At 33.9% G+C, this 23,682-nt stretch overlaps 7 protein-coding genes and 1 non-coding gene across 13 annotated transcripts; 4 read left to right on the top strand and 4 right to left on the bottom strand.

Moving 5' to 3' along the window:
• The first annotated feature begins 113 nt into the window (after positions 1-113).
• LOC136413779 (TBC domain-containing protein kinase-like protein) lies at positions 114-3,814 on the top strand. Of its 2 annotated transcripts, none has more exons than XM_066397489.1 (12): positions 114-468; positions 672-930; positions 1,267-1,504; positions 1,557-1,828; positions 1,873-2,146; positions 2,205-2,366; positions 2,424-2,601; positions 2,658-2,864; positions 2,916-3,190; positions 3,241-3,371; positions 3,420-3,582; positions 3,638-3,814. In XM_066397489.1, exons 1-12 carry the CDS (start codon positions 252-254, stop codon positions 3,752-3,754), a joined length of 2,493 nt encoding a protein of 830 aa, XP_066253586.1. In that variant the 5' UTR covers positions 114-251; the 3' UTR covers positions 3,755-3,814. The 2 variants fall into 2 exon arrangements, with proteins under 2 accessions (XP_066253586.1, XP_066253583.1); XM_066397486.1 differs by having other exon boundaries at positions 114-472; positions 676-930.
• Positions 1,066-1,137, top strand: TRNAW-CCA (transfer RNA tryptophan (anticodon CCA)). Its single transcript has one exon. It is a non-coding gene; the product is annotated as a tRNA-Trp (tRNA).
• Taldo (transaldolase) lies at positions 3,799-5,796 on the bottom strand. The gene is made up of 6 exons (XM_066397494.1): positions 5,507-5,796; positions 5,148-5,379; positions 4,569-4,700; positions 4,388-4,513; positions 4,200-4,336; positions 3,799-4,144 (listed from the first exon to the last, which is right to left on the bottom strand). Exons 1-6 carry the CDS (start codon positions 5,601-5,603, stop codon positions 3,867-3,869), a joined length of 1,002 nt encoding a protein of 333 aa, XP_066253591.1. The 5' UTR covers positions 5,604-5,796; the 3' UTR covers positions 3,799-3,866.
• A 1,124-nt stretch (positions 5,797-6,920) lies between these two features.
• LOC136413811 (post-GPI attachment to proteins factor 2-like) lies at positions 6,921-8,738 on the top strand. The gene is made up of 5 exons (XM_066397537.1): positions 6,921-7,482; positions 7,535-7,696; positions 7,751-7,856; positions 7,914-8,132; positions 8,185-8,738. Exons 1-5 carry the CDS (start codon positions 7,285-7,287, stop codon positions 8,355-8,357), a joined length of 858 nt encoding a protein of 285 aa, XP_066253634.1. The 5' UTR covers positions 6,921-7,284; the 3' UTR covers positions 8,358-8,738.
• LOC136413796 (surfeit locus protein 6 homolog) lies at positions 7,884-10,039 on the bottom strand. Of its 3 annotated transcripts, none has more exons than XM_066397515.1 (3): positions 9,845-10,039; positions 8,995-9,789; positions 7,884-8,932 (listed from the first exon to the last, which is right to left on the bottom strand). In XM_066397515.1, exons 1-2 carry the CDS (start codon positions 9,963-9,965, stop codon positions 9,023-9,025), a joined length of 888 nt encoding a protein of 295 aa, XP_066253612.1. In that variant the 5' UTR covers positions 9,966-10,039; the 3' UTR covers positions 7,884-8,932; positions 8,995-9,022. The 3 variants fall into 3 exon arrangements, with proteins under 3 accessions (XP_066253612.1, XP_066253620.1, XP_066253603.1); XM_066397523.1 differs by having other exon boundaries at positions 7,884-8,319; XM_066397506.1 differs by having other exon boundaries at positions 7,884-9,789.
• A 978-nt stretch (positions 10,040-11,017) lies between these two features.
• LOC136412750 (nose resistant to fluoxetine protein 6-like) lies at positions 11,018-17,385 on the top strand. Its single transcript, XM_066395962.1, has 12 exons — positions 11,018-11,064; positions 11,161-11,207; positions 11,821-12,012; positions 12,068-12,261; positions 12,312-12,758; positions 12,813-12,973; positions 16,177-16,345; positions 16,398-16,591; positions 16,641-16,767; positions 16,820-17,012; positions 17,063-17,205; positions 17,258-17,385. Exons 1-12 carry the CDS (start codon positions 11,018-11,020, stop codon positions 17,378-17,380), a joined length of 2,037 nt encoding a protein of 678 aa, XP_066252059.1. The 3' UTR covers positions 17,381-17,385.
• Positions 13,016-15,957, bottom strand: atms (RNA polymerase II-associated factor 1-like protein antimeros). Its single transcript, XM_066392997.1, has 5 exons — positions 15,812-15,957; positions 15,529-15,752; positions 14,808-15,425; positions 14,552-14,752; positions 13,016-13,504 (listed from the first exon to the last, which is right to left on the bottom strand). Exons 1-5 carry the CDS (start codon positions 15,886-15,888, stop codon positions 13,113-13,115), a joined length of 1,512 nt encoding a protein of 503 aa, XP_066249094.1. The 5' UTR covers positions 15,889-15,957; the 3' UTR covers positions 13,016-13,112.
• Positions 16,166-23,682, bottom strand: LOC136409963 (apyrase). 3 transcript variants are annotated; one of them, XR_010752208.1, is made up of 10 exons: positions 19,786-19,951; positions 19,314-19,731; positions 19,045-19,255; positions 18,794-18,994; positions 18,442-18,599; positions 18,299-18,389; positions 18,016-18,174; positions 17,807-17,956; positions 17,085-17,739; positions 16,166-16,991 (listed from the first exon to the last, which is right to left on the bottom strand). XR_010752208.1 is itself a non-coding variant. In XM_066391850.1 (9 exons), exons 1-9 carry the CDS (start codon positions 19,902-19,904, stop codon positions 17,564-17,566), a joined length of 1,683 nt encoding a protein of 560 aa, XP_066247947.1. In that variant the 5' UTR covers positions 19,905-19,951; the 3' UTR covers positions 16,166-17,563. The 3 variants fall into 3 exon arrangements, 2 of the variants coding, with proteins under 2 accessions (XP_066247947.1, XP_066247958.1); XM_066391850.1 differs by having other exon boundaries at positions 16,166-17,739; XM_066391861.1 differs by lacking the exons at positions 19,314-19,731; positions 19,786-19,951 and adding an exon at positions 23,389-23,682 and having other exon boundaries at positions 16,166-17,739.

Raw genomic sequence — 23,682 nt, 5'->3', positions numbered from 1 at the left:
CCTTAAAAAATAAATTTGTTATCATTAATACTGTGGTTCTGAGCTCCAAGCTTCCTGAATCACCAATTTCTGAACGTGCATATTTGATTGTCAAATCTGACAATTATCATATGGTTTTGGTTCAAATATTTGTTTTATTTATATGTTAATTTTTAACTGCATTAACTAGTAGCTTTAAAACGGATTAAGTACTAATATTTTCGTCACGTAACAATAAAATGTGGATAAATAATCTACTCATCTGACTGAATATGACAATAGAAATGACTCTTCCGTTATTAAGGGATCCTCAAATGCATTTTGGGGCAATAACATTCTTTGCAAAGCTGCACAAGGGGGACACATGCGGTAGCAATGGCTTGCCCTTAACGCCCAATTCTATAATAATTGTGGGCCGAGCTCAACTCCTTAAAACTATCCAAAGCCCCTATTTGTGTCACTATTTGGATATCATTCGAGGCAAACATGGCGAGTAAAACTTGAGTTTATAACATAAGGCCTGATCATTAAAAAAAACCTTATAGTAGGTGGTAAACCGTAAACGTAGAATATCGATTAAGCCATTTCCTATTTACCTTCAAATCAAATTTACCTAAAGATATAACACTGATATATTTACACCTACTTGAGGTTTTCTTTTATGATGACCCTTTACAATGAATTTAATGCAGAAAGGACCATAGTTGTGTCTCAGTATTGTGGGACACCTCTAAGAGATCTCATTGAGAAAAGGCAGTTTGAGCCCAGGGAGATTATGCAGATTGCTTATCAGACTTTAGAAGGACTTAAGTTATTACATGAGAAAAAAATTATTCATAGGACGTTGAGCAATGAGAATATATTGCTACAAAGTAATGGGGATGTTAAATTGTTTAATTATGGGCTGTTTCATATGACTAATCTGGGGTCTTTGGTGTCATTTCCTGTGTTGTAAGTATTTGTTTTTGCTGTTTTTGTGAAATGTATATATTAAATTGAGTATGAAAATTGTATTTAAAAGTATATGTAGTTCTTCAAGGCTATATGCTTTGGTTATAAAGAACATTTGTCTTGAATTTTTAACATGACTCCGTGGCGCAACGGTAGCGCGTCTGACTCCAGATCAGAAGGTTGCGTGTTCAAATCACGTCGGGGTCAAAATTTTTTTAATTCTATTTTCTTGTTTTTCTTTTATTACTGCCTTTGTCATTTTTATATAATTGAATTAAAATTTGCTTTAAGATTTTTCTTTTTTTTATGAATTTTTATTCTCTCATACTCTTTTAGACAAGTCCTATTTACAGCACCAGAAGTATTCCTGCTTGGTTTGAATCACTCACATTTAGACCCTAAAGTGGATATTTGGTCCTTGGGAATCTGTTTGGCCGAATTGGCCTTAAATAAAATACTTTGGAGCTCTTTAAAATTGAGCCAAAGGATAAGGAAAATTTTAAGTCTTCTGCAAGCCAACACTTCAATATTAGAAAAAATTGCGAGGGAGCATAATTGTTATGATCAATACTTGGTAAAACCCTTTTAAATAGAGATTAACAGATCAATAAAAAAAAACATTTTAGGAACTACCAGATGATCTAAAAGAATTGATTAATGAGTGCTTAAATGTACACCCAAATAAAAGACCTACAAGTTTGCAGTTGTTACAAAAAAGCTGTTTTGCTGAATTTATAGAGAAAGAGCCTGAGAACATTAAAAAGATCTGCCAACCCTTCCAGGTGTTCACGTTGCACGAATTGTACCACTGGTGGCAATTAGCTGGTGGGGACGCATTTCAGGAATTAAAGAAACAAGGGTTGATTAGATCCAGCCCTCCGATTCTGTCTGTGCCCAGGTGAAACAAAGATCTCTAATTGAAAATGTTAAATTTGTCTGTAGCCTTGTTTTAATCGAAGGTACAATATTGGGGCAAGAGCGCAATCCCTCAACACTATACGACCCGAGGATAGTGCAAATGCCTTTGGATTCGTTGTATCAACGTTTCTCTCATATCCCTTTTTCCGTGTTTTATCCTCTGATTCATTGCAAGTCAGATATCATTGCTAGAGCTGATCCTCCTCCTTATGACGCCAAGGGTTTACCTTTAGTTATAAAGGAAAAAGATCCGGAATATCAGCTGCATCGAGTTATTTTGTTGCGAAGACTTTTACATGTAATTACATAGATTTTTTTTGTTATTCAGTTTAAAATATATAGTGTATGTCTAATAGGGATATCCATTTACTGTAAATTTAATCAGAGAAGAAGCAAAGAAAGATATTCCTCCTTTGTTGAGAGGGGAAATATGGGCTGCTTTATTAAACTTGAAGGCAAACTATCAAAGCGAATACTTCAAAATTGACAAGTATACTCATACGACTACAGATAGGCAGGTAAATTATAAAAAATAAAGGAAATTCCAATACTAATTCTCTTCCTGAAATGTATAGATTGAAGTAGACATTCCTAGATGTCACCAATACAACGAATTATTGTCTTCTACTGAAGGACATAAGAAATTGAAACGTATTTTAAAAGCTTGGGTGTGCAAGAACAAACAATACGTTTACTGGCAAGGTTTGGATTCTTTAACTGCTCCTTTTCTGTATTTGCACTTTAATGATGAAGGTGACATGTACTATTAAATTATATGGAATTTTGATAATGATTGTTGGTTATTGCAGCCAAAGCCTTCGCCTGCTTGTCAGCATTCGTGCCAAAATTCCTGCATAATTTCTTTTTAAAAGACAATTCAGCAGTCATTGAAGAGTATTTGTGTAAATTCTCCCAATTGATAGCGTTTCACGATCCTAATTTGGCGAATCATCTGCACGAAATAAATTTCTACCCTCAGCTATTCGCCATTCCCTGGTTTCTTACTTTATTCTCTCGTAAGTTTCAGCTTAAATCGAAAGATTTCTTATTTATTCTCAGCCTTTCAGATGTATTTCCTTTATACAAAATCTTGCACCTCTGGGACAACCTCCTACTCTGTGATTCCTCGTTCCCCATTCACATAGGATTATCCATTTTAACCCAGCTGAGAGATAGGTTATTATCTTCTGGGTTCAATGAGTGCATTTTGCTGTTCTCAGACTTGCCTGAAGTAGATATTGAAAAATGCGTCATTTTATCCATGGCCACCTATAACAGCACTCCACAAAGCATCACTAGTCGGGAACATGAAAACGAAAAGTTTCATAAAAAGGACGACCTGGTAGGTTTTTTGTTTTGCCCAAAAATTGCGTTTTCATTTGTCAATTACAGGACATACGGGGGTTAAAACTAGAGGATTTGAAGCAGGAATTATGTCCTAGGATTAGTGTTAATGACGTAGTGAATTTTGTGCGACATAAACCGGATCAACTGTTACTAATCGACATCAGAAATCCCACAGTGTAAGTGAACAGCAAATTATGTTGTTTTAATCTAATTAGTTCTTTCAGGTTTTTGAGATACTCGGTAAAAGGCAGCATAAACATTCCATTTTCGAGCGTTTCTTTCAGGGAGAATAACATCGATAATATTGGGCCACATAGCTCGCTTTTGAAGACCAAGGGTGGAAAAGTAGTAGTCGTTATTGGAGATGAAGACACTGATCTTGAAAGGGTAAATGTTAATGATCAAAATGGGCGGCTATGAAATAGTTAAATTGCTTTTTCAGTTTCCTAAATTTTTGTTGCAGTGCAACATCAGTAAGGTCTGTGTGTTGCATGGAGGATTCAGCAATCTCTTATCTCTGACGCCTACTATTTTAACTTCTGCTCTCTCAGGAATGTAAGGAACTGTCTTCGTATGATATAATAATAATAATAACCACATTCCTTTGCAACCATACCAAGTAAATTTGTATTATAAAATACTATTAAAGTAATAAAAAAATTAAAGATCTCTTAAGCTTTTACAATTAGGTCCCGAATAATACCCTCAAGTTTGATCGAATCGGCGGCGAATTTCCTGATCCCGTCAGACAATTTGTCCGTAGCCATTTGATCTTCATTCAGCAGCCATCGAAATCTGGCTTCATTTAACTCCAATTTCTCCAGTGAGGTTTCTTTCGCAGTTTCGGGACTCAATTTCCTGGGCAACTTTTCAATGGAGGCTTCTAATTCTCCTAGCAATTTGGGGCTGATGGTCAGCAAATCGCAGCCAGCCAAAGCTTTGATTTCAGCTGCAATTAGAACCCTTTTAGACCGCCACGTTTTTTCTTTGAATATAAAACGTACACGTGTTTCTAAATGAGGCCCCCATAACAACGGTTTTGTAACCAAATTTCTTATAGTAGTTGTAGATTTTGGTTACAGAAATGACACCTGGATCCTCTTCTCCTGAAAAACTTTTTTTGTCCGTGTTTGCAATGTACCTAGATAAAAAATACATTTAGAACTAACTAAAAATGCAGTGACTGACTGACCAATCTAAGATTCTGCCTACAAAAGGGGAAATGAGGGTAACTCCAGCCTCAGCACAGGCCACTGCCTGAGCAAAGTTGAATAACAAAGTCAGATTACAGTGAATTCCATATTTTGATTCTAGAATTCTGGAAGAATCATTAAAGTAAATTAGAGTTGTAAGGCTTGCACTTGTATGCTTACTTTGCAGCCTGAATTCCCTCCCAGGTTGATGCCAATTTAATCAAAATTCTTTCCTTGCCAATACCATTGTCTGCATATAGTTGGATGATTTTTCTTGCCTTCTCCACACTTGCCTCAGTGTCAAATGACAACCTACAAGTTTACAGTTAATATATCAGGGGTGACCATTAAAGAAAAACCTCCCAGTAGATAATGAACTGTAAACTGAATTTGTTTATTAAGCCATTTATTATTCACCATTGAATATTTGATGGAAAACTGATGATAGATGAGTTTATCCAAGACATGCCTCAGATATTGCAATACTTACTTGAGTTTTTTTTTTTTAGTGATGACCTTTTAACCCAACTGAAACCATTTAGATGCTTGAATATGACATTAAAATGCCTAATGATATTACACAATTAATGTGATCTAACTGAAGTAATATTTTTTTAAAATACTACTTAAAAACATTTGCATAAGTAATTTTATCTGTTAAGCTTTTAAACACTAGCCCTGGTAAGAACATAAATGATTATAGACTATATGATGTCAAAAATTTAAGTCTCACTTTGCCATGCACCCTCAAAGCCTTACCTTGCATCAACCTCAGTGGAGACCCGTCCAGGCACAATCTTCAAAATTTCAACTCCAAAAAGAACACACAACATTTCCATGGCATGTTCGAGCTTCTCCTCAACATTGTTTCCCAATTTGGCGCCATACTTTACTGCTTTTTCAATGAGAGGTTTGTATTGAGCAATGTTAGCGGCTTGCAGTATAAGTGAAGGATTTGTTGTAGCGTCTGTGGGCTTATAAGCCTTCATGGCTATCGGAAAAGCATCATATATGGATCACATTGGGATTGAGGGGCCAGTAGTGATGTAATTTAAGTGCAATGATTAAAAATGTTGGAATGAAAAAACTGAAGTAAAAGACTGCAGTTTTGCAACTACCTTCGAAGTCCCCAGTATCTGCCACCACAACAGTGAATGCCTTAAGTTGGTCCAAGGTACTTGCCATCTTGCTTCTTTTACACTGAGGTTCTGACATAGTAAATTATCAAGAAATATATAAATATTAGAATAATTAGACAAGCGCCTTCCCTACTTGGATGATTGCGCGTTTTTTCAATAACAGAATATTCCAGCCGGGTTATCTGTATGTTATCACTTTCACCTTCGATTGACTTCGTCGCTTGGTTCCAGCCGCACGTATTCCACGTTATTTGCGTGAAGAATTGGTTGTCAATGCGCCGCGGTTCTTTTAAACCAATTTTAGTTTTTATGCTATTTTAGTTGTATCAGAAAGGCTGTCCGTAGAATCTTGCGGAGACTGTCGTTTTGGATTATTTTGTAGCATTTGGTACCTGCAGTAAAAAGTAGCAATAAAGAAATAAGATTCAATTTGGAAATAAGGGGATATTCTGTTTACCACAATAAATATTTATCACTGTCAGTGTCAAAGCTGAGCAAATAAACAAAAGACCTTTTAGGGAAAGTTGATCTGGATCGGATAGAAGGTCCCTATCAAACAATTATTTATTTAATCATTTAACGGTACGCTTTACGCACACCTAGAAGTAATTACATGTATAAAAAAAAAGATTTCTAAATCACACCGGTGCAGCCTCTACTGCGCTAACATCATTGACAAGATTTTCTTGCCTCAGATAACGAATTCGAGCACAACTCTCGCTTTTAACTCTGTCATCGTTATAGACCTGGACCGGCTTTTTTCGAGAAAATCCCCCTCCTATTCACCATCAGTTCGCTCCTTCGAGTGTTGAAGTTTGAATCGGTGATGCTTTCCGGGTCCCGGCTTTAAATTCCCACACCAACGCGGAGCTTTTTGGCTTTCTTCTGCCCTCCGGAAACTAGAAAAATATACCGAGATTCAAAATTTAAATAATGTCAAATTCCATGTAAAGAATTTTATGCGCGTATCAACATTCTTTCTATTTTCGGTCCTCACAGAAAACCGTTCAGCGGGACTATCGTCAGTTGTCTCCTTGGGGGGTTGTCGATTTGGAATAATAAAGCTGAAAAACAGAAAGCCTCTTTACTTTTTCAGGCAAATAGGAGGCAGGTCTTGTTAGTAAGGCAATTTTTCAAATATCTATTCTTGGTGAGTCCGTTTCCTGGTCATCCATTGTTCAGTAACTGGTGTCTTGTGAGGAATGGCTTTCTCTGGATTGTAGTCTTTTCCCCCCTGATTAGCTCATCCCAGTAGTCTCTTATAGGCAAGACACACAGCAGAATTCCTATTCTGTCAGAATTTATGGCCGGCACAATAAAATTCTGTGAAAATTCGTTGTATACATTTTTTGTGCCTCTATAACATTCTGCCTTTATTTCTCTGTCATTTGGTGTCAGTTCCTTGGATTAATCCCCATCAGCTGATTTTCAACCAATCGGTTTAATATCCGATGGCAACTAGCCAATCCGATTGTTTGAAAATCAGTTCATAGGGATCAATAGATTCGCCTTTCCGAAAACCCCTAATATCATTTCAATCAACCATCAATGAAAATGTTTAGCTCTTTATTATAAACTTTTACCTAAAAAGTAATTAAAAACATACAGACATGGACGATAATACGACGTAATAAGCATTTGCCCACTTGGCAGCAGTTTTGCCTTTAATTCACACATATTAATTGCCCCTCCTTCAGTTATTTTAAGTAAAAATTTGAAACCTGAAAGTTACGAGTCCTAGCCCTACATTAAAAAGAATGAAAGAATCTCAATCTTCAATAAACCCACATAGGGGCGAACATAATACTCATAATGAAGAATTAGTGGTACATTACAAAATCAATTTTAAGTATGTAGGGCTTTGCACTGTTTGCATCCCTCTTGCAGCCCTTCTTTTATGCTTGCTTACAGCATATATCTTGCAGTTTGATGATGTACATGAGACGCATTGCAAGGTGAGTTACATCAATCATTTATTAAGTATTATTAACTAAACACTCAAATCAGGTATTCAACATTTTACCATCAATTAGTGCTGTAACAGGAATAAGTCCCCAAAGGTACATCTGGAGAATAAGCATTGCACTTCACATAGGACCAAGAGTAATAATTTCTGCTGTGTATAATGCATATCAACTTAATATGATCAACCCTTCAGCTGACCAAGATGTAAAACTGTTTCAATCCAATTGTGAAAGTTGACTAAAATGTGAAGGTTTCTAGGTAAAGGCCAGGGCACAATTGTGGTTAAATATGTCGTTTTTGCTGGACCTAATAGAAGCAGGTTCATTATGTGGAGTCACCTATATTTCTAATAGAGAAAATTATCGTGGGTTTGTTAAATAAAATTCTAGGATTGTTAAAACTTATTTAAATCTATTTCTAGCAATTCATGAGAAGCTCTTCATAACATTTATGGTGAGCAGTTTAACGCACATGTTGGCCTGTATTAAAGGCACAAAAATAGCAGCAGAAACGAGAAAAGATCTGGAATCAGTTAAGACTGGCCTAAAGTACAAGAAAGATTTGTTTGCTTTGTCTTTATTATGCACAGCTGGATTGGTGATATTTTTCATTCAGCACCGATTCTTCTGCTTCAGAATGGGTGAACCAAAAATTATTTTTAATTTGTGAAAGAAAAATAAAGTATTTTTCAGCTTTCAGTCTGTTTGCCTTATGTGAATACATAATAGCAGCAGCAAATGTGGCATTCCATCTTTCGGTTATCTTAGATTTTCCCACTGAAGAGCTTATGGTGGGAAAGTTTACAGTTCGGCATAGCACAGATGGTTCTGGAGATGAACTGATTGCACACAAAAAAGATGATTAAAAGTACAGTTCAAATCTAAGGCTTCCTTTTTAGGCATTTTGGTCTCAGCTTTGAAAACAATGCAATAAGTGATATTTTACGATCTTTTAAATAATAAATAAGGCCTTATAATGTTCTCTATAAGGTGGTCAATTTAAAAAATAATATAGTAGAATCTCTTTATGAGAGATTCTTTGTTCCAGCTAATGTTTACTCGCTTTAGTTTGTAGAATTTATTGTGATATTTACTTATTAATTTTTGATATTTTTATTAGTCATTTTTTTAGAATAAAATACAGAGGCCTCCACCAGAAATAGTTTGCTCGTAGATCTTCCACAGCTTTTGATATAGATTATTTATAAATGAAATAAACTACAGGAATAAGAATGGGTTCTTGTTGACGTTCTTCTGCATTTTGCACAATTTTTAATGTTATAAAGAACACTGCAGTACAAAATAATTTTTTTAATTTGAACTATATTTTTAAGCTTTACTTCTCTTACTTATGTACATAAATTTCAACGTCTATTCAAATTACTACCTGGTATTTTAAGGTTTTATTAATAGCAATTTTGACTTCAGAATTGTACAAAATCTGATAAGTTAACAATCTTCATGAATTTCAAAATAAATTATTTTAGACCTGACAAATGTTACCTTTAATAAAATTATACATCAAGTTACTTTAAAATCCAGCTATAATTTTTCCTCTTTTAGCTGCTCCTTTTAGCTGTTTTACTTTCTTCTGCTTTTTCCTTTGGTCAATATTGTCCTTGCGCTTTTTTTGTTTCTCTTCTTTAGCCTTTGCAACTCCGCTTATTCTGGCCTCCCATTTTTTTTTGCTGGCTCTCACTTTCTGCTTTTTTTTTTGCATAGACTTTTTCAGCAATATTGGATCATCTTTTATTTTTTGTCCTTCGGCTTTGGCCAAGGCATTTTTCCAGGCTGTTTTCTCCTTAATTTGTATCATTTTTGTAGTCTCTCCTGTAGATTTTAATTGCTGTAATTTGTTGTTCTCCTCTGTGAGTTTCTTTAATATTTTCTCAGGGTTTTTTTCCTGTTTCTTCACCTTTTGCTTACCCAAGTTTGCAAAGTCAATTTTAGAAAATACTAATTTATTTTCTGTATTAAAAACTGGTACTTTTCCTTCAGTCTTTCCAAGTGGAAGCCCTGGAGTTTCTCCAGTAAAGCACTCATTTTTCAGAGTCGTTTTAGCAGCCCTCTCCAGCTTGGATTTTGCATTTCTAACATCTTGCTTGTTCTTTTTCTTCATTTTATTTTTCAAATTTTTTTTGGTCAATTTTTCTTTATAAGAAAGTTTTTTTTTGCTTCGTATTTTGTTCAACCGTTCTTCCAGTTCATGTAAAGATTTAGCTCTCGTTTTCTTGTTTGTCTCATTAATTAAGCTAGGTGGATGTAAAGGTGTCTCTTCGTTAATTTCCTCATCTAGTTCTAAGCGATTTAAAATTATTAAATACAGGAAATTTGAGCGCTTTTGGATACTTACTTGGTCTTTCTGGGAGACCACAAACAGAAAATAGGCTTAATATGAATTTATTTTGGTCTAGTAGAAACAGTTCAACGTTCTTTGAGTCTAATTTCTTCCCTGTTGCCTTGGAAAGCTCCATTATTTGTCTAAATTAATAACAATTATTTTAATGAAAACTACAACATTTTCTTTCTCGAGTAGTTTCTTAGGTTAGATTAACGAGAAAACAATAAACAACGACGTGCACAAAATCTAAGGTTAAGTGTAAGATTGAGTCAGTAAAGAACTAATATAATTGGTCAGTTAACCAAGACTGAGATAAATGAAGATGGCGCTTTTTGACTCGCATCTAAGACAGGTCTGGACTAAAAATAATTTATAAAAACAACAGAACCGAGTTAGCACTTTTGCGGAAACATTTAAAAATTGTAGCTTAATCAATTTTTTACTCTTTTCAGTGTTTTCTTTTTGTTTCTTTCATTAATCATTACTCCAAAAATAATCTCTAAAAATCAAAGATAATCTGACCGAGAACAATGTTTTAAAGGTATTTTCTTTACTACAGCTATGCCACTTCTACCTGAATTTAGGTACATCATAGGAACGTTGAAAAACCATTTCTGCATCCCGACGATTTTTTGAATTCAATTTTGAAGAGCAATTTTTGTCATTATAAGTTTATCTCTTTAGGTTAACCATTTTCAAGAAAATGAACTAGAAACATCAAAATTATAACTTTTTAGAAGTTTTTAAAACGGAAACCTTGAAGTTAGAACAAAAGTGTTTATGCCCTATTCGGCCTATTGATATTTAAAAAAATATATAAAACTCAAAATTTATCATCATTCCTTAATTTTTCTTTATTTTAAAAAATACCAGAACGGGATAGCATTTTACGGAACCAAATTAACCAATAATGTTCCGTATAAATAAATCTTTAATAAACCGTCGTGCCAGCAACATCTATGTCAATGCCTTTTACATTTCAAATGCTTGTCAGTACTGCCTTATTAATATCGCTCAATTATACCTTTTCGACGAAGCTTAATTTTTCATCCATTAAACCCCTATAGATAATAACATGATATAAAAACTTATCATTCGACATTTCCTAAGACTGCAATTAATAAGGCTAACGATCCACAAAGTGCGCGACCATTGAACTTATTTGAGACCCTGAACGTAATAAGAATGCATTTAGTCTTAAGCAATAATCTTGTAGTATTAGCCTTTACCTAGTAAGTGTAGGTTCAATTCAAGATGGTAATACCTTTGCTAAAAATGTGGAAAACACGCGTTTTAGTGATTTTTTTGATAAATTTGTGCGTTTGCAGTTTAAGTTTGGAATTTAATGAATTCGGGGAAAAGTCCAGGTGTTTGGGTAAGTTTAATAAGGGAAAGTGAAAGTTGCAGTTCCAATCCTTCATAGATCAGTTGATCTTGTTTATTTATGAAAAAAAAACTTGCAAATCTACTTTGCGGATTGTCCAATTAATTATTAGGGCCAGAGAGAGAATGCTCAATTTTATTCTCTATCTAACCAATGGAATGGCCGCAAAGTAGATTCGCTTGCAAATTTCCATTTTGTAGTTTCTCTCCTTAATCTACTTAATATTCATTGCATCAACTTTTGTGTACACGCTAAAAATCAAAACTTAACGTATTGTTTACTGCCATTTTATGAGATTGTGGGTTTTGTAGTGAGAGAGTCAATCGAGTAGTGGTTTTTATTTAATCGCATTTACCTCCAAGTCTACGTAAGCGATTTAATTCATCAATGACTATCTATTGTAAATTCTTTGTTGCTTGGGAGAACTCTATATTTTCAATTTGAGATTGATGAATACTTGTTGATGACACTGAAACTATCAATAGAAACCACACTTCTTTACTCAACATTCCTTAGGAATGGTCAGAATTCCATCTAATGAATTTTTAAAAACTTCTTTCTTTTTAGCATAACTTTTCACTCATTTTATTATCATTATTTATAGATTCTGATGATCAGAATATCAATAACTCTTCCTTTGTCGCTGTTAATAGACCCATTTACAATCTCCTTGATTTATGGACAAATTTCCCCAGTTATATATTTTCTAATCTTGCCAATATTTCTACAAAATGCCAGATGGAATATAATAAGCATCGCAATAGTGCCGCACAAGGGAAGTTAAATTCTCTAAAACGTAAATAAACTCCAATGTAACAATTTCATAGGCACGCAAAAAGATTTTTTTATAGTGTTTGATGCCACAGCAAAACCTCCGTCAGGGATTCTTAGCGGCAACATAAACCAGTTTGGAGACTTTGATGAATGCTTAGAAGTACCAAATGCCCAATATTGCTTAGCATTGTTAGATTTTGATCTTCTGAAGCAGCAACCACATGGAAAATTAGTTCACGCGCATTTTGCCATTACAGAAACATTTGAAGATGTAACTCTAGTCTGCTTCTAAAGGCATTTTTATAAGACACCGATTTTTAGCCTTCTCACAGAGTACCAGGTTCCTCTTTCGTGAGATGGGGGTTTTGTATTCCAAAGGAATGTAGCGCTGACGATTTAATAAATGCTTTAAGGGTCAAGATTAATGTCAAAGCAAAAGTTGCTGGAAATACGTGTCAAAGATCTACTGGAGTTCACTTAATTACTTCTGCAGATTATATGGTTAGAGGGTATTTCCTTGGTATTGCACTTATTGTAGTGATTTCGTCAGCTATTTATCATAAAGCTGGAAATAACAAGAATGATTTGTTAAGTGTCTTTGCTATCCAGAAAAACTTTAAAAGCTTAATAACAGTAGCATCAAAAAATGGCAGAAACTTCAGCTCTATACACGGAGTCAGGTTCTTTTCAGCTTTAGCTCTCTTGATGGCTCATAAAACTATGGCTTCGTTGTATAATCCTTACATCAATAAAACCAGGATGACAGAGGTAAGATCTTGCAGTATTAATTCCATTAAAAATCAAGGAAGTTTGATGTTTTAGATACAAGCGATGAAGTGGTCAGTGATAGGACGTAATTCTGTGCTTTACACGGATTGCTTCTTATTGATCAGTGGATTGTTAAACGCCAATGCACTACTTAGGGACTCTGAGAAATACAAACGCATGAAATTTAGAGAGAAGTTACTTGGTCGACTAGTTCGGTAGGTATTTATTATAAATACCAGTAATATCAAAATCAAAATGATCCATTTTCCGAAGATAAATCACGTTTATTGGTTCAAAAATCAAGAGAATATCAATATAATACAATCAATGAACTGGTCTATATACGTCATAAATTTATTCACTATCGGACCCTGACCCGGATCTTGATCCAGACGCCGATCTGGATCTTGACGGAGATTTTGATGCTGATCTAGACCTCGAACCTGACCTGGACCGGGAAGGAGACTTGCTAGGAGACCTGCTTCGAGAGCCGGATTTTGATCTCGAACGAGACTTAGACCGAGATCTGGACCGTGAAGGGGATTTCGAGTGGGACTTTGAGCGAGATCTGGACGATCTTGATGACGATTTAGACTGGTGCGAAATCCGGCCATCGTTACTTTCGTTTTCACTGTCCTTGGTTTTGTCTTCTTTTTCATGCTCCGCGTCTGAGCCTGCTTGGCTGTCATTGCCGTCTTGATCTATTTCTTCCTGCTCTTCAATTTCCATTTCTTCGTCATCCTCTCCTGGAAATGTTATTATTTTTATGAAGTACTTTATTAATGAGGAACTCTTCAACAGTTGAAACGGAAGGAGCAAAATTTTAGGTCACATTCAAAATTGAATACCCTGTGAATACCTTGCTTTTTGAAGATTTGGATTGGACAGAGATTTTTTTTCATAAGGAGCGACTATTAAAAATTTATATTTGGTAATACAAGGTATTGAGTAAAATCGCGCAAACTTTTCCTTTTTTTTGCCAACGAATATGTTAGGGAGCATAATAATTCTAAGTTATTTTTGATTTTTTTCGGCATCTCTAATACCAACGGAGCTAGGAGTGACTTTCTAAATATAGGTCCAGTCTTACTTTTTTTTCCTTAAGATCTCGTGCGTGACACTGTTTTCTTTGTTTTAGTCTTTATGGTAACTCAAATGGTATAAAGTTTAAGAAACATATATGAAGTAAGTTAAAAATAATGCTCTAATCAATTAGTTTTACAACTTATCTCTTAAATATATAGTGTCTGTTTGAGGCTGGGGAATTATAGGAAAGTTATACAATTTTCAAATAGATAAGTTTCTGCAGGGTTTTATAAAAGTGTATCATAAAGGTTTGATGCGACTCTCGCATGAAAACAAATATCTATTCACTCCAAATCTTCAAAGAGCTATGAAATTAATCAGCGACTTAAGAGATATTTAGTTTTGAAAATCATCTATAATTTTGTTGTTTTCGTTTCAATTATTCACTACTGTAAACGTGAGACTAAATGTAAGATTTCATAGTTAATTAACACAATGTAATAATAAATAAAAAAATCTGTTATTTACCCTGGGACAGGTAAATACTAATCCTAACAATAATAAGCTCAGGAATAAACTACTGACGAATTAACATAACAGACTGAAGTCTGATTTAAAACACTTCTTGGAAGGCTGATGAAAATTTACAGAAGTATACATTTTTATGTTATCAAAAACAACGTGAGAGTTGACATTGCAACTGCCCCATTAATTGCTAAAATTAGCTGTTAAACTTTAACTGCAGAAAACACAACACAATTATTTACCTGGGGGTTCTAGTTGCCTCTTCCTATATCTTTGCATCTTAAATTCATGGGCATTCATTGCTCTATGCTTGACCACTAATCTGGTATTACTGGGAGCCTGTCCCACCTTCTGCCGTCTCTTACTTAGACGCACTCTAGTTTCCAGCTCATTATAATACACTCCGTCATGACGAATAACAAAGAAGTAGTTTTCTTCATAACCTATATGCTTATATTATTTTTCACATTGCTTAAACCATTTTATATATTGAATTACCTTTGCTTGCCTTGCTCTTGAAATTCCAATTGTATTCCCTGGCCATTTTGTACTCATATTCCTCATCATCCTGATATGGAACATTATTAGCAAAGTCCTCTCTACGTTTTTGTAGGGTTTCCTCCACTGGGAGAAAGTAGGCAACAAACTGCTCTCCACTTTCATCCATCACACCTCTAATCATAGCCTGAGACATTTCCTCAATCTGAGCAGGAACTCCTTTGCCAATTGGTGCAGGATCAGAGTCAAATATTACTTGAGCACAAGGATATTTCCACAAATTGAAGTCTGGATAAACTGGAAGAACCTCAACAGGCACCACATTGGGTTTACTGTAATGTTTATCAATAGGTATTTTACAGTCAGCAAATGTCTTTTCAATAGCTTGAATCTGAGAATCTCGATCCATGTAAAGTGTCTCATTGTTAAAGGACTTTTTAATGCTGTAACCCACTTTGGCCTCAACTTTGTCCATAGTTTGAGGTTGAAATCTGGTTTGTTCAGTAGAAATGTATTCAGTTCGGCGAAGCCATGATACTGATTTTGCATGATGGCGAGATCTTTTTGAGTCTTGAGGTGTGAGAATATCTTCTTCGAGAAGTTTTTCGTCAGCAGGGTCTGAATGAGGAATATTATGTATTTCACTGAACCATAATGTTTATATGCTTATCAATAGAGAATGGAGTAATAACAGCTATCTAAACTATATATTTATGCTTACCTAAATGAACACCTTGATCTACAGCGTAAATATCTTTATTGATTAAATCAATATTTACGCCCAAATCATGTTCTGTAAGTACCTCATATCGATAGTTTCGTTCTAAAGATGTAGGATTGTACTGAATGAATCTTGTGGACTCAAAGGGGTATGAAATGAACTTCAAGTCAAAAGGAATGTCCGGTAAAGTATTGCAATACTTTACTTTGCATATTAGGTCGGATCTGCAATATAAATTAGCGTATATTATAGAAAGAAAAGCACAACATTGGGAGATTTTTGCCTTTTATCTGCAGGTTTTGCAGGTCTTTCTTGTCGTTTTTCTACCTGGCTGGGTCCGTTTTGGATAGTTGGAGGCATACTTGCTATAAGGATTATGTTATACTCATAATAATTCGCGTTTTGTGATTAATGGAGGAACTAAGAAAACTCAAAGCTATATTTTTCACTCATCACAACAATAAAACAATGAATTTGACAGCGTCTACATCTACTACAAGTGTAAGGTTAGGGATACTGGCATAGGCATGACGATATATAATACTACTCGGTGAGACAATCAATAATTGTCTTATATTTGGAAACTTTTCATTTTCAAATGTTTTTAATTTTTTTCAAAAAATTCTTTACAAATGTATTTTATTTCAGAATTCTACCAGGAATGGTTACTACGATCTTATTCTGCACCTATATACTCCCTTTAATGGGCTCTGGCCCTCTTTGGCCCATCGTAGTCAACCATCACTCCAATTTGTGTAGGAAAAATATGTGGAGAAACTTTTTATTCATTCACAACTATTTTGGGTTTAAAGACATGGTGATTTTTACTATTTTTAGTTTAATTTTATGTAGGAACTTACCATTTATAGTGTTTAACTCACACTCACCAACTGGGCATTGACATGCAGTTATTCCTGGCAACTCCAGTACTTTTATACATTTTGAGCAAGAACCGTGGAATTGGGGTTGTTATGGTAGTAGCAGTATCAGCAGTATCGACACTTTTGCGCTTCTACAATACCTTAGCTTATAAGCTAAATTACGTTGTACATTATGGAGTTCCGTATGTGATAAAGTCATGAAAAAAACTATTTATTAACAAATTAATTTAGAATTTCCCGATTGTTTGACACTGCCGATTTCTCTTACATACTGCCCACCAACCGAGCTTCCATTTATTTAATAGGAGTCACATTAGCTGATCTCTTAAAAAACTATAAGAAAATGTCTCTCTCTAATGTAAGTTTATTTTCATTAAAAAATCCTGTGTCCTATCACTCTTTCTTTGCAGAAACAACTCTACTACATTTGGTCATTTACTTACACTATCGGTCTAATTACATGGTTCGCCCCAGTATCTATGTCGACTAGAGACTACCAATATCATCCTATGGAAGCAGCTATTTACAGTGCAATTTATCCATTTACATGGGGGATTGCAATTGGATGGATTATATATGCATCTGAAATGGGGATTGGGGGTGGTAATTTTGGTCATGTCTGAGTTACCTCTAAAGCGAAGTTTTTGTTTCAGGTTGGTTAGCTCCTCTGCTCACTTGGAAGTACTTTCAGATATTTACAAAAATTGCTTATGGAGTATATTTAGTACAGTTTCCAGTTTTCTTTTATAACGTTGGAATTAGGCGGCATACTGAAGAATATAAAAGTTACATGATGGTGGAAATTTGAATAATTAGACTGACAAACTTACACAATTTTTTTTTTGCAGTTTCCTTCATTGGAAACGATGTGGATCATCATATTTGCCACGTGTCTTGCATTATTCGTTGAGATGCCTTGTAGTAACTTGTATAAAATTGTATTAAGTCGATTTATAAATAATTGTAAATAAACTTTAGATTACATTTAATACTGTTAATAAAAGAAAAATTGCCTTCACCATATAATCAAGGTTCCTAAATAATTTCAAAAATTTTCACGAAAATAGATGTGAAATATTAAAATTTAGTGTTAATTCAAATATTTTTTTGTTTTTAACACATAATATATTTGTTCTACAACATATATGAACATTTTATAAATCAAGTCCAGTCACTTTAACTTCTTCAGCTCCAAGAACAATGATCCGGTCCTCTTGTTCTTCATAAACTGGAGATCTGTATTTCAAATATCGTTTGAATATGTCTATATCTAGTTGCCCTGTAACTAAATTTTGCAAATTATCTGAGAGGGCAGTAAAGTCATCGCCACCTAGAAATAATAGAGAAAGACAAATGAAATCGATCGTATTTATTTGATGTGGATTTATCTAATTTACCTCCAACAACAAACGATGGTACTGCCATATAATACATTTTATTCTCATCTAATTCTTCATAGATTGGAACAGCACATTCTTGACAACGAATTTTTAAACCTACCACTCTGTCTCCTACAGGCCTTGACACGTTGTAAACCACATGGATTCCTTTTAATTAAAATTCATTTTGTCAAAATTTAGATTTATGAATAAAAATTATTTGTTACCTGAAACCTGAATAAGTTTCAAATCAGATGTAATTCTTCCATTACTATAAGCTCCAGCAGATTGCTCCAGAAGTTCTTTAATATATTTTCCTTGCAACTGTCCGAGATCTACAGTATTGGAAAAAGGTTGGGAACTCACCATGTCTCCATAAGTTATATCTAGAATAAGATATCAGCGTAATGAGGTACCAACCAGTGCTTCATTGTTTAAATATGAAATTTGAGAAATGCAAGAAATTCTCAACTTAATATAGTTCAATAATGATGAGAGAACAAAACTTACTTCCAATTTCAATATCAGTTCTTAGTCCTCCAGCATTAATTATAGCGATAGCAGCATTAGTCCAAGAATTGTTTTGTGCATTTTGAGAATACTATGAAAATAAATTTTATTGTAAAATTATGTAAAGATGGTATTCAACAAACTCCAAAAATAAAAGCATCAGTGACGAAATTTCCTAAGGTGCATTCGCTGTAGTAGCAATCAGTTTTTGACAATCTCACTAAAGTCGAACCAATCACCATCGAACCTTCTGCCTCAATCATTTCATCCCATGGTTCCAAATCTTTATTAATTCCTTCATCTAAAATTAGGAAAATGTATTATAATAAATTCAAAATACTTACAATCTGGTAAATATTTTGAATTGATGATAAATTGAATTTAGAAAGCATATTTATATCACTGACACTTTCTTCATCAGATTATCAGTAATTAATTTGTCTTAAATATTATTTCCGTGTAAATTATAATTAGGAATAATAAGATTGATTTTACCTTTAGGTAAATCGTGTTCTATATAAATGGGGGCTCCAGAGTAGTCAGCAATTTCACCTTCACTATCATAATAAACCGTAATATTGCCCAAGTATTTCGTATAGGCTGAAGCCTGGACTATGAGAACGTTTTTCCCGGTTCTGGTACTTGTTACTATGGTTGGATATGGTCCTCCTGGAGTGTCTGGTCCTGGAGGGTTGTCTGAAAATAAAAATGTTTTTGATTTTATTCAAAACATATACATTTCGTACCTCCAGTCCACAGGAAAGTGTGTGAATGAGCCCCCACAATCAACCCGATTTTTTCACTAGCATTTGCTGCTATTTCCTGGTCCACATCATATCCACAATGGGAGAGAACAATGTTAGTAAAAACCCCCTCTTCACTCACTAAACGTTCAGCTTCAGCATTTACACTTGAAGATTCAGGGTAGAACACTAAACTTCCTGTAGCGGCAATGGTCTACATAAGAATTGTTGTTGTCATTATCTTTCAAGTATATAATCTTTATAATATTTACATTGGTTTTAGAATAAATTACTCCGATAATTCCTATCTTCTTTCCATCTCTTTCAACCACAACACTCTTTGAATAAGTGTTTTGGATATTCGGTTCTTCAGCATCATTAATATTAGCCGTCACCACAGGGGTTGTAAGGCTAGTGATAAACGGAACCACTCCTTCTATACCATCGTCGAATTCGTGATTTCCCAATACTGTGGCATCAAAAGGTAGTTTGTTCATGAACTCCTGAGTAATATTCCATTTTCCCAAAGTATAATAAAGCGTTCCCTGGAAATTGTCTCCTCCATTCAGAAGCAGGGAGTTGGGTTTTTCTTCCAAGAGACTTTGTATAAGGGCATACAGCCTTGAAAAACCTCCAATGCACGAGTCAGGATCGTTGCAGTTGCCTGAAGATGTACTGGTCTCGGCAAATCTACGAATTAAGGAAAATATACCAAAATAATTTAACTCTAGATCATAAACATACCTTGCGTGGAAATCATTTACGTGCACAACAGATAGCTCAAACAAGTCTTCATTTGCTCCAATCGGATTGGATGTAGCAATGTTAAGGGTTATTAAAGAAAATACTATTAAAGCCAACATCTTTGGATCGGTTTAGTGCAAAACTTTAAAACTTCTTAAAGCGACCAAGCTTTATGGCATGATTTGCTAGTATCTTATCGTTTTAAAGTGCTATTATAATTGTAGTGTATTAAGGGTTTTATTAGTAGCAATTAATTATTTGATCATTTACGAAAATAATCAGGATATTTGCATATAATAGCTGTTTATTAGAATTTTTCGTTCATTCGTATCTTTTTAGGATCTTAGTACATACATACAGGGTGGTCACTTTTACGACGCATTCTATGGGGGTTTTCGAAACGGTTAAAGATACAAGGTTGGTTAAATGGAGAAAAAGTTTCGTATTTTTATGCTCTGCAAAAAGCTGAAAGCAAAATCGAATATCTTATGTAATTACTAAGATTTCAAAGAAATACAAAAAAGTCGATTTTCTTTTTTTGTCTATAACTTATTTATTTTTCATACAATCATTTTGAAACTTGGGTGTTCTATATTTTCCGTCAGTGTCTTCAATATGGAAAGGTCAAAAATATCCTAGGCCTACTAGTTTACGCGAAAATAATACCAACTTTCGATTTTCTTATGGGCGCCATATTGGATTTTCGCATTTTTGAAAAACACGAAAGATTTCCGTTTTGGCGAGGTGCAATACAAGGGTCTTCTGAACTATTTTACAATAAAAATTTAAATATTTGATAAAAAAATTAAGTAGCACTGGATTTTTCAAGGACATAATTGGTTTCCAAGTTACTGACTGTCTTTGATACATAAGTCAAGTAGCCAATATTATTGGATGCTATGTCAACATAATTTTATTTTTTTAAAAATTGAGTAAAAAAGTAAGTTTTGTTCTTCTGTGAATTAAGTGAATTTTGATTTTCATCAAAATGGAAAGATATTTCTCCAAAGATGAAATTATTTTTTATGGGGTTTTACCAAAAATAACATTTACAATACACCTATACTCAGTAAAGATAATCTTAGAAACCGAATTACAAATTTCTTTCGGACCATTGACCCAGTTGTTACCAGAAGAGCTTCTTCAAATATATATGAGCGAACGGCATTATGTATTACTCATGGTGGCGGTTATTTTGAACATTTTATTTAATTTTCTTTCCTCGTATTAATTTCTTTGTTAATTAATGTTAAAGTTTGTGTTATTGATGTTCAAAAATACATTTTATAATTTTTTTTATTACTTATTTAAAAGTTGTATTATTGGCTACTTGCCTTATGTGTCAAAGACAGTCAGTAACTTGGAAACCAATTATGACCTTAACAAATCCAGTGCTACTTGATTTTTTTATCAAATATTTAAATATTTTAATTTTTATTGTAAAATAGTTCAGAAGACCCTTGTATTGCATCTCACCGAAACGGAAATTTTTCGTTTTTTTTAAAAATTCTAAAATCCAATATGGCGCCCATAAGAAAATCGAAAGTTGATATTATTTTCACGTAAACTAGTAGGCCTAGGATATTTTTAACCTTTCCATATTGAAGACACTGGTGGAAAATATAGAACACCCAAGTTTCAAAATGATTGTATGAAAAATAAATAAGTTATAGACAAAAAAAGAAAATTGACTTTTTTTATATTTCTTTGATATCTTAGTAATTATATAAGATATTCCAATTTTACTTTCGACTTCTTGCAGATAATAAAAATACGAAACTTTTTCTTCATTTAACCAACCTTGTATCTTTAGCTCTTTCGAAAATCCCCATAGAATGCATCGTAAAAGTGACCACCCTGTATATAAAGTTTTTATTGAACACTTTTTTACAAATCAAGTCCTGGTACTTTAACTTTCTCATCGTTAAGAACAATTATCCGGTCTTCTTTCTCTTGCTAGACTGGAAAACGGTATTGCAAGTAAAGCCTTAATATGTGTATCCATATTTCCTTGTCTGGTAACTAAATTCTGCTGTTTTTCCGAGAGAGTAATAAATTCGCTCCCACTTATAAAAAATTTTAAGAGATAATTCATTAATTATTAAGTAATTGCAATGTTAGAATGATTACAAAAAAATTACATTATTACAATGAGACCAAATATTTTTTAAGATGGAGACATATTTGATTTACTTTGTACAATATATGATGGAACTGCCATGTTATACATTTTATTCTCATCTAATTCTTTGTAAATTGGAATAATATATTCCTAGGAACGAATCTTCAAATCTACCACTCTCCTACGTGCTTTGAAACGTTGCAAATGACTTGAATCCTTCAATAAAAGATATACACTTAAACATTTTTGTGGATCGTGAAAGATTGGTTTTTTACCTGAAACTTAAGTTTCAGATTGAATGTAATTCTTCCATTGGTATTAGCTCCAGCAGATTTTTCCGGAAGTTTTTTAACATATTTCCCTTGCAAATACTCGAAATCTATAGTGTTTGAAAAAGGTTGTGAAGTCACCATGTCTATAAGTTATATCTGCAATGAATTATTAATAATTTTTTTGTTAGTTTTTCAATAGAAGTTAATTTTTACTTCCAATTTCAACATTAATTCTAAGTCCTCTAACGTTGATTATAACGTTAGTAGCATTAGTTCAAGATCTGTTTTGTAGATTTTGGGCATACTGTGAAAACAAATTTTAGTGTAAAATTATGTAAAGATGGTAGTCAACGATCTTCAAAAATAAAAGCATCAGTGATGAAATTTCCTAAGGTGCACTTGCTGTAGTAGCAATCAGTTGTTGACAATCTCACTAAAGTCGAACCAATCACCATCGAACCTTCTGCCTCAACCGGTTCATCTCATGATTCTAAATATTTATTAATTCCTTCATCTAACATTAGGAAAATGCATTAAAAGAAATTCTATTCACCAGACTGTCAATATTTTTAATTCGGAAAGACATGTTTATATCGCTGAATTTTTCATTTCCCAGATTGTCAGTAATTAATTAGTTTTAAATATTCCTTTCTTATAATTTATAATTAAGAATAATAAGATTGAATCTTACCTTTAGGTAAGTTGTGTTCTATACGTATAGATAGGGATTTCAGAGGAATCAGTAATTTTACGTTCACTATCACAATAAACCGTAATATTGCCCAAATACTTTGTATAGGCTGAAACCTGAAGTATGAGGATATCTTTCTCGGTTCAAAAACTTATTACCATGGTTGGATACGGTCCTCCTAAAGTGTTAAGATCTGATTGATTATCTTGGAATAAAGATATATTTGTATTAAAGTCGCAGAAGTGCCTGTTTGGCATCTCCAGTCCATAGAAAAGTATGCGAACGTGACCCCACAATCAACCTAATTTTTTCACTGGCATTTGCTCCTATTTCTTTATTCACGTCGCATTCGCATTGGCAGAGGATAACGTTAATAAAAACTCCTTGACGTACTAGATATTCGCCCTTAGTATTGACCCTTGAAGATTCAAGATAGAGTAGTGGACTTCCGGTATTGGTAATGGTCTACATAAGAATTTTGAATTGCATTATCTTTTAGATAATTTTATAATACATACGTTGGTTTTAGAATATATAACTCTGATGATTCTTATTTTCTTCCCATCTCGTTCGACCACAACACTCTTAGAATAAGTGTCTTGGATATTCGATACTTCTGCATAATTAATGTTAACCGTCACCACAGAGGTTGTAAGGCTAGTGATAAACGGAACCACTCCTACACCATCGTCGAATTCGTGATCTCCCAATACCATGGCATCAAAAGACAGTTTGTTCATGAACTCCTGAGTAATATTCCATTTTTCCAAAATTTTCCTGTAAAATGTCTCCTTCATTCAGAAGTAGGGAGT

This window comes from Euwallacea similis, chromosome 1 (genome assembly GCF_039881205.1).
Source record: "Euwallacea similis isolate ESF13 chromosome 1, ESF131.1, whole genome shotgun sequence".
Lineage (NCBI taxonomy): Eukaryota > Metazoa > Arthropoda > Insecta > Coleoptera > Curculionidae > Euwallacea > Euwallacea similis.
This window is presented reverse-complemented; position numbering and strand designations above follow the sequence as displayed.